The sequence below is a fragment of the Eptatretus burgeri genome, chromosome 14 (assembly GCF_056783735.1).
Source record: "Eptatretus burgeri isolate ZD-2024b chromosome 14, Ebu_testis_v1, whole genome shotgun sequence".
NCBI classification, from domain to species: Eukaryota; Metazoa; Chordata; class Myxini; order Myxiniformes; family Myxinidae; genus Eptatretus; species Eptatretus burgeri.
In genome coordinates this window covers 53,328,987-53,337,994 of record NC_140974.1, presented here as the reverse complement: position 1 = coordinate 53,337,994, position 9,008 = coordinate 53,328,987, and the positions used below count along the sequence as shown (strand labels likewise).

Sequence of the window (9,008 nt, the reverse complement as noted above, 5' to 3'; positions counted from 1 at the left end):
TATATATATATATATATATATATATATATATATATATATATATATACATATATATACATATATATATATATATATATATATATATATATATAAAAATATACTCGACACTGCCTTGTGGTCTGGCTTTTTTGCCATGGCTAAGAGTACTACCCCTGACAGAAATGTAGCTCACCACTGTCTTGTGGTTCGGCTTTTTTGCCAGGGTTAAGGGCACCATCCCTGATGGAAAAGTGGCACACCACTGCCTTGTAGGTAGGTTTTTTTTTTAGATGAAGACTAAGGTTGCACCCTGAGAAAAGTGGTTAGCATTAGGAATGGCATCCGACCATAAAACATTGCTTCAATCTTTATCCATTTTTATGATGGCAGTAATGAATGGGCGGAGTGCAACCCATGGACCCTGGGCAGCTCCACCTGCTGACGTCAAACAGAAAGGTGGACAAACCAGGGGAAACTGACTTGATTACCATGGTAATCACAGTGATGGCAAACAGCCAGATGCTGTTCGTTGGCTCCTGGTGCATCGGGAAAATAAGGGAGTACAGGTCATGCTGAGAGTTGGTACAAATAATGTGGGGACAATGAGTGGGAGAAATCGGGAAGTAGTGGAAACGTTAAGAAAAAAAGGTACATATATATGCAGGAGATGGGATTGAGAGGTCAAGATGCAGAACAATTGGTACAGGACAGGAAAAGCATAAGTTATTTGGTCAGAAGGGGAAGAGGCTTAAGTAGGTGTTGGTGTGCTACTTGTGGGAAAGTTTATCCAGAAAGTTTTGGAAGTGTCAAGATACAGCCCAAGAATCATGAAATTATAGTTGATAGTTGGAGAAAAGTTGATGAATGTCGTGTCAGCTTATACACCACAAGTAAACTTAGGTAAGGGGGGGAAGAAGAAAATTTTGGGAAGAATTAAAGGATGTGGTGCATGTTTGTTTTTGAGAAGTAAACACTAGGTCGGGACGGAAATGGATATTTGAAGAAAAGACAGGTGGATTTGACGTAGTGCATGGGCATTTTGGGTATGGATAAATAAATACAGCAAGGGAATGTATCTCTGATAACAAATAGAGTTTGTGTGGCTGTAGCTATGTCAGCAATATTCACCCGCTGATTGGTCGTGGCACTCACCAATTGGGTGTGTCCATTTTTCCCTTCACTCATCAATTAGTTGCGGCAATTGGTTGTGACTGGTTTTTCCCAGCATCGTTATTCATGTCTGTTGTTATCTCATCTATCCGCATCAGCAAACAATGGTCCATCTAGATTATTGGTGGTGCGGTAAATCACATATTTTCCTGACCTCGTGTGACCTCACCCCTCACAGCGGTGAGTACAATATTGGTGATTATGGTGCAGTGTCTTTATCACACGCTTTTGCTACCTCGTGACTCATCCTGGTGATTACTATATTGATTGCAGTGCTATCTTTGACAATTTTACGTTTCTTTGACTCCCCGGGTGCGAAGCGCCATCCGTGTTTGGTGGGCCGACACGGGTACTCCTGCCTGGAGGGCGGGGGGCCCACTGATATTAGAAATGGCAGAAGCAACAGATATGTGTGTACTTAAAGCATGTTTTAAGAAAAGGGAAGAATAGCTAGTAACATACATGAATGGAGAGTCGAAGAGTCAGATCGACGATTTGTGAGTACTTACGAGTCTCAAAGCAGTGTAGTTAATGTGAAAGTGATACCTGGGGAAGAATGTTTGGCACAACACAGATTAGTTGTTGGCTACCCAAGGATTAAGAATGAAGAGAAGGTTAATTACGTGAAATGCAGAACCAGAGTGAAAGTTTGGAAATTGATGGATAGAGAGATCATTGGAGGAATTTCAGAAGTTGAGCAAGGAGCAATAACAAATGAATGCAACTGAGGTGTATGGTTGTGGGGGCAAATGAGGGAGCATGGAAGAAGGTAGTGCAGGGGGAATGTGGGATGACTGCAGTAAATGCACAAAAGGAGAGGAAAACATGGTGGTGGAGTGTTAATGTTCAGGAAGCAATAGCTCAGAAGAAGAAAACAAACAAGTGGGGGAAGAGTCAGGAATATATGTACGGAGAGGAATATAAGCATTTAAAGAAGGAAGCTTAGAAGGAAGCAACTAAAGCAAAATATGGAGAATACGAAGAATGGGGGAAGAGCATGAACACTGAAGAGGGAAGAAACAACATATTCAAGATAGAAAGATTGCATCTGTCATCGACCTTCCACCCAGAAAGCCAAATTGTTTTTCCTCTCTTCTTGCCAACTCCTCTAAACTCCTCTCTTCCATCTGCTTGAAAATCAGCTAACATCACCTTCATCAACCATCATTGCTGTTTATTGTAAATTAACAGCCTTTATTAACGCACGTGAAACAAACTCCTCCCCCCTGTTCGTTTATCCTCTTGTGTCCACACATTGGCCAATGGCTTCCTCTCAGTGTGTTGTCTTCAATACCCTCTTTCACCTCTCGCTCTTCCATGACCCTAAATTTGTTTTTATATAAAAATGACAATGCAGTTAACATTACTTCGTATCTCAGTGGAATATAAAAGAGTAGTAAAAACAGGCTTGTGCAAAATGGTACTGAGGATGGGAAACTATATTGGGTGAATAACAAGGAACACGAAGAATATGCACTGCCTTTAAATCCCTTTAAATGAGAAAATGGACATATCGTTTCAAAAGTGGATAGAGCTAATGAGATCCTTGAATTGTGAGGCCAGAAATACTCAAACAGTAGACATAAGGTCTTTTAAATTACGTCAGAACTGACTGGAGTCAAGCAGGGCTTGAATAAAGTCTTGGCGATGGATGAGGCCATCCTGGTCCTTGTCGAGACGGCAGAAGTAGTCAAGGACTCGGAGACGACGATGACCTGCCCACTGGAGGCAACGCCAGCCCCATGTTGTGAAGAAGTCTTCGTTATCTTTCTTGTCTTCCTTCTGCCAAAAAGTGTGGTGATGAACAACATATTTTTTACTCATGAAAATGTAAATGTGTGACGTTCAACTGCAAAGGTGGTGTTTGTTTTGCCTCGTAACTCATATAATTTAGGATCTATTAGGAGGGTCATTTTGTTTAAATGAAAGGAAGTAATGCTCGTATTGTAAAGATGTCTGATGTAATCATATCTGGAGTATCGCATTTAGTTTTGGTTGCTTTATACGTTTCATTTATTCGTATGCAACCTGTCCGTGGCTGATTTGTCAGTTATGAATGGGTTTATGTTATGTTGTGAAAAAATTATGAAAAAATCTTGCATCTCTTGACATCCCCCCCTTTATTAGAGCGCAGACTTTACTCCTCACACGGTTTGGAACAACTCTCCTCAAATCGGAGCGTCATTGTAAAATGCTGCCTCTGATCCGTCAATCTCAATCCCGTTCATGCTGCTTCCGACTAAGAAACATTAAATCTTGACCTTCCCTGTTGTTGAAGTCAACGGTATAAAAAGTCAATCATTCCCCACCTCACAGCTCTATTGAACTCGTTATCACGAGTATGTTATTCTTCGTGCATCCTGTGTGTTTTCGTCACAATTTTGCCACAACATATTGGCCACCATTTTTTGTATATCTTGTAATTCTTAGAATTACTCTGAAGAATTACCATTTAGAACCCCTTCGCATTACCCCTTTGAATTACCCTCTACAATTACCCTTTAGAACCATTTGAATTACCCTTTTGAACCCTTTAGAACTACCCTTTAGGACCCTTTAGAATTACCCTTTAGAACCCATCAGAATTACCCTTTCGAATCTACTAGAATTACACTTTATAACCTTCCAGAATTATACTTGAGAACACTTTAGAATTAAACACAGTGGATTACAAAGGTGTTTCTTCTTCATTTTGACGGACGGATGGACGAACAGATGGAAGGAAGGACATACCCAAATATTGAAGTGGCTTCACCACTCAGAAGTTATCTCGCTGAGCCAAGGAATGGTAAAATGATGGAATTGTTTTCCTATTCAGGTTCCAATTTGTGTTCAAAATAAAGCATTCGATTTAAATGAGTTGTTCTCGATCATAAACTGAAAAGAGACGGATGGATGGATGGATATGAACCAATTGCTTTACCCTGCTTTTCACTTTGCATGCACGGGGTAATATAAGAATGCTCTTGGTATAATCTCATTTCAGTGTACAAACATATGCCACATACACATAAAACTGTATAGCACCATTCCAGCAAAAAATGCAAAACAAAATATCAAGACTTGACATCAATGGCTGTCAGACGATCTTCACTCACTGTTAAAGTGAGTAACGGTCACTTATTGTTCAACAGGAAAAGCTCTTCCAGAACTGGTCGAACGGGGCAAGTGAAATTTTGCCGCAAATAAAGTCCTTTGATGGTCTGTATTCCATTTGTTTTCGATACTCCAAATGATAGTTGCTTTAACTTGTAACCAAGCACTGCCTCAATAACAACCAGGACATCACTTTTCCAGTATGGATGAGGCATGTTTTGAACTCTGAGAATTTGGCAGCCAATGATGTTGCGAGATTCTGAGGACGAACCAATGGTGTACCAAGATCCGATTCTGTACCATCAATGGTGTACCAAGTATGTTAAATAACTTGAAGACTGTTTCACATGTCCTGGCAAAAAGTTATGATCCAATTGGTGCAATTGCAAAATTAAGTTGTTTATCTTCAGGTTTCGGTCATCAACACCAATTTTTTTTTCAAAAGAATAAATAAGCAAAAAAACCCCCAAAAAACAGAATTAAGAAAACGAAAGATCTCGGGAATTTAAGCCTGCTTCCGAAGGAATTCCCTTGGGTAAAGGAAGAGTCATGGGAAAAGAAGATGTACAGTCAGATACATACCTGTAGTCCAAAGTCCTAATGAGTGCCCACACCACAGTGGCGACTACCATAAATAATTTGAATCTTTGAGAAAATTAATGAAGGCAAATTGTCACAATTTCCCATCGTCACGAGCATCCTTTTATACCCAGTAACAATGGATTTGGTCTTGAAGGTATTTTAACACTCTAAAAAATACAAAGTTAAGGCTCGTAGAAAGGCTAGAACATCGTGAAAAGTGGGGAAACAGTAACAGCTCTCAAGACAAAGGGGACACAACAAAGGGACCCAAAAGGAGGGACACAACAGAAGGGACGCAACAAAGGGATACAACAGAAGGACACAGCAGAGGAGACACTGGGAGGATGAATTGGTGAAGGGAGGAATGGGAGTAGGAATAGCACTGGAGGAATACTGTGTTGAGAGAGCAAAATACCCTGCCCTAGGAGTAAATAGCTGGGACAGGGTGAGAGTCAGTCAGAGGAGCACCTTGCCCCAGAATTAAATCGCTGGGAGAGTGTAAGAGTCTGAAGAGATGTGCCCCACCACAGGAGTTAATCAATGGGACAAAGTGAATGTCTGGTGAGAGAGGCGTCCTGCCCAGGTGTTGGAAGAGGAGGGGAGAGAGAGAAAGAGAGAGAGGGAGGACAGAGAGAGGGAGGACAGAGAGAGGGAGGACAGAGAGAGAGAGAGAGGACAGAGAGAGAGAGAGAGAGGACAGAGAGAGAGAGAGAGAGAGAGAGAGAGAGAGAGAGAGAGAGAGAGAGAGAGAGAGAGAGAGAGAGAGAGAGAGAGAGAGAGAGAGAGAGAGAGAGAGAGAGATATACTCCACCCATGGATTAAATTACTGGGAGAGGGTGAGCATCTGGTGAGAGAGGCGTCCTGCCCGGGTGTTGGAATAAAGAGGGGAGAGAGAGAGAGAAAAAAAAGAGAGAGAGACTCCACCCATGGATTACATTGCTGGGAGAGGGTGAGCATCTGGTGAGAGAGGCATCCTGCCTGGGTGTTGAATCTCCAGGAGAGAAAAAGAGAGAGAAAGAGAGAGAAAGAGAAAGAGAAAGAGAAAGAGAAAGAGAGAAAGAGAAAGAGAGAAAGAGAGAAAGAGAAAGAGAAAGAGAAAGAGAAAGAGAAAGAGAAAGAGAAAGAGAAAGAGAAAGAGAAAGAGAAAGAGAAAGAGAAAGAGAAAGAGAAAGAGAGAGAGAGAGAGAGAGAGAGAGAGAGAGAGAGAGAGAGAGAGAGAGAGAGAGAGAGAGAGAGAGAGAGAGAGAGAGAGAGAGAGAGAGAGAGAGAGAGAGAGAGACCCTGTTGCTTAAATTGTGTGCTAACTGAGGAGACAGCAAAGACATGGACAGATGAAACTCAGGAAAATGTACTTGTATCTGAACATGATATTTGCTTATCATTCAATTTGAATTTTAATCCTCAGGCCATGGCCATAGGCCGAGTGCATGAGTGTTGCAATGACACCATCTTTAAGTTTGTGTGTTTGTCAGCAGAATAACTGGACATTGAGGGAAGCTGGAATCGCCAAATTTGGCACAGATCTTCATATTTTACACGTCTCAGATGAGTTCGACTTTGAGCTCACAAGGAAAAATATAAAATGAAAATTTGTGCAGGAATATATTTATTCAGCATAGGTTTGGACCATCTGGGGTGGTGGTGCACTCAGAGGAAACAGCGGCATGAATTAGCACTTTCCTTGAGTGTATTCTAGTTTATGCAACATAAAACAAAAAAATAAAACAAAAAAAAAAGTTTGTGATGTGGAAAATAATCTATCTTTTATACAATCGAGTTTTGTTGAAAAGAATGTTTTATTTATTCCTGCAAACATCCTGCTATGAATGAGAGTCTCAGTTTTGCATAATATCATGCAAATAGGAATGGAAAGCTTTCACCAAGAGCATTTCAGGGTAGAACGAGAACAGCACTTGGTAGAGCGCATACCTCCACCAGACTGAACAGTTTACATTTTGTATCCCACTGATAGGCTGTATCTGCATCTGGACCTTAAACAAAATCCAATCGGCTTGTTCTTGTCATGTACCCAACTCATCCACCAAGTTTTGTCAAAACATGTCCACAACTTTTTGAAATATCATGCTATACTTACTGCATATTGTCTTTGGCCCCATCTCTCAATGGTGAAGAAACACTTGAATTTTTTTGTTTTTTTAATCTCGTATCCAGATCCAGATTTTCACCAAAATAGAATCAATTCATCCCTGTCACATACCCAACCTGGCCGGCAAGTTTTGTCCGAATCCATATACAACATTGTGAGATATCGTGCTATTTATCGTTTTTGGCCCCATCTCTCAATGATGAAGAATCACATTTTAAATTTTAGTATCAAATTGTGGATCCAAAACTTCAACAAAATCTAAACAATTCATTCTTGTCACACCTCCAAACTCTCAAACAGATTTCATCCGAATTCATCCATAACCTTTTGAGATAACCTGCTCACAGACAGACAAACAGAAAGGTGAAAATATAACCTCCGTTGACCTTCGGTGACAGAGGTAATAAATTATAAAGAACCCATAATGAGTTGAAAGATATCAAATGTAACATTCTTTTTAAAAATGCCATGTGAATTTATAGCATGAGGCAAAATCTTCTTTATATTCACCTTCTCCTGTGGGTTGTTCTGTGTTTCACGTAAACGACCCTGTCGGTCTAAAACCGCCAGCCAAACACGCTGCCACAGAGTCAACAAAGGCTGAAGTTGTGGGGAAGAGCACCCCATTGGTACTGGAGGAGATGATTGGTTGGACACCTGATTCCCTGGAGAAGTACCTGAACCTATTTTGTCAGAGGAGAAACACCAGACAATGGGAATAAATAACATGGAGGTGACATGGCAATCAGAGTAATGTGGAGTTTTCGATTTGTCAAAATTGACTTTTCCAATTTTATCAGTGTTCAGTAAGAGAACAGGCAGTCAGACTCACGGAAATCTGGTTGAGTTGAAGGAGTCGACGGGGACAAGGTGGATGAGGATGAAATGGGAGACAAAGGATCCGACAGTCCACGGCGACGGTAGAGCCTCACAAGGCGATCTACCTCAGGCTGCAGCGCAGTCATTTCAGTCACTAGAGCCTAGAGAGCAAGCAGAATATGGGTGAAGTATGCACCACGAGTCAGGGTGAAGATGAATGAAAGCTTCGAAGAAATTCTCTTTCCAAAGTTCTCTCAACAGAGATTATTTCGTCATTGATTGTGATGTTCTATGTATGGTTCAGAAAATATCCCATACCCACAAAGGTTGTATGACATCAAACTAGGGAAATGTCACCAGTGTACAGAGAAGAAGGAGAAAGAAAGTTACAGACCAGAAAGGGTCAATGTGGATGTTAAAGATCCCAAGCTCTCGACCAGAATGAGACTAAGTGGTCTTTAGTCATTATCAGGCTCAACTTAAGAGCTGGGATTTAGAAAAGGGAACCTGAACTGCAAGAATACATAAAAAAGATCCAGATCGACATAGAAAATGCTGCAATATCAACAGATATTTTGATATATTGATGATATGGAGAGTCATGGCATCAAAAAGCAGTTAACGCTAATTATGAAACATGTAAAGAATGCAAAGTTATCATTAGCTGATGTATATTGGACTGATATTCAATTACGAAATGCAAGCCCCTGGTTGCATCAATCCCGATGTGTGTGCGTGCAGCTGATGCAGTGCCCTTGTAAGTGGGGGCAGGAATTTTGGAATTTGCCCCAGGATGCCAGCAACAATCGTCTACTCATTGCAAAATAAAGTGTCGGATCTTTAACGTCCAACAGCTAATGCCAGCAGACAGGTTCTCAGCTTGAGGTCCATCAGAGGGACAAAATGCTCACTGATAAAATGCTCTGCTTGCAAAGCACCACCCCAACCTGATATATTCGGGTCAAGAATCAAACCTCGACCAGACAGCTTAAAAGCAAGTATGCTACATCTGCACAATCCTGTCGGACTATAGTGTTGAGTGTCCATATGTCATGAGAACTTTAAATCATACTTGGTGCCTTGCAAGACATTCCTTGGTAACTTCAGCTTTCTCTGACTCTATTTCCTCTTCTGCCATCATATCCTGCATGCTAGCGAGCCATGACATGAGCTCTTCTGCTCGGCGCGTGTCCTTCTCCAGGGCAAAGCGATTGGCCGCTATGCGTGTTTGAATCCCATTTGCACAAGCTTGCAC

The 9,008-nt window shown here is 41.2% G+C and overlaps 1 protein-coding gene across 4 annotated transcripts in view; it reads right to left on the bottom strand.

The window, feature by feature from the left end:
• Positions 1 to 9,008, bottom strand: part of LOC147013219 (desmoplakin-A-like) — a 156,557-nt gene that overhangs the window by 39,632 nt on the left and 107,917 nt on the right. For all 4 annotated transcript variants that reach the window (XM_085854861.1, XM_085854863.1, XM_085854862.1 and 1 more), the window contains 4 exons: positions 8,826 to 9,008; positions 7,767 to 7,914; positions 7,445 to 7,617; positions 2,763 to 2,931 (listed from right to left, as the gene is read on the bottom strand). In XM_085854861.1, coding sequence (XP_085710987.1) covers positions 2,763 to 2,931; positions 7,445 to 7,617; positions 7,767 to 7,914; positions 8,826 to 9,008 — 673 coding nt within the window. The remainder of the gene's footprint in view (positions 1 to 2,762; positions 2,932 to 7,444; positions 7,618 to 7,766; positions 7,915 to 8,825) is intronic.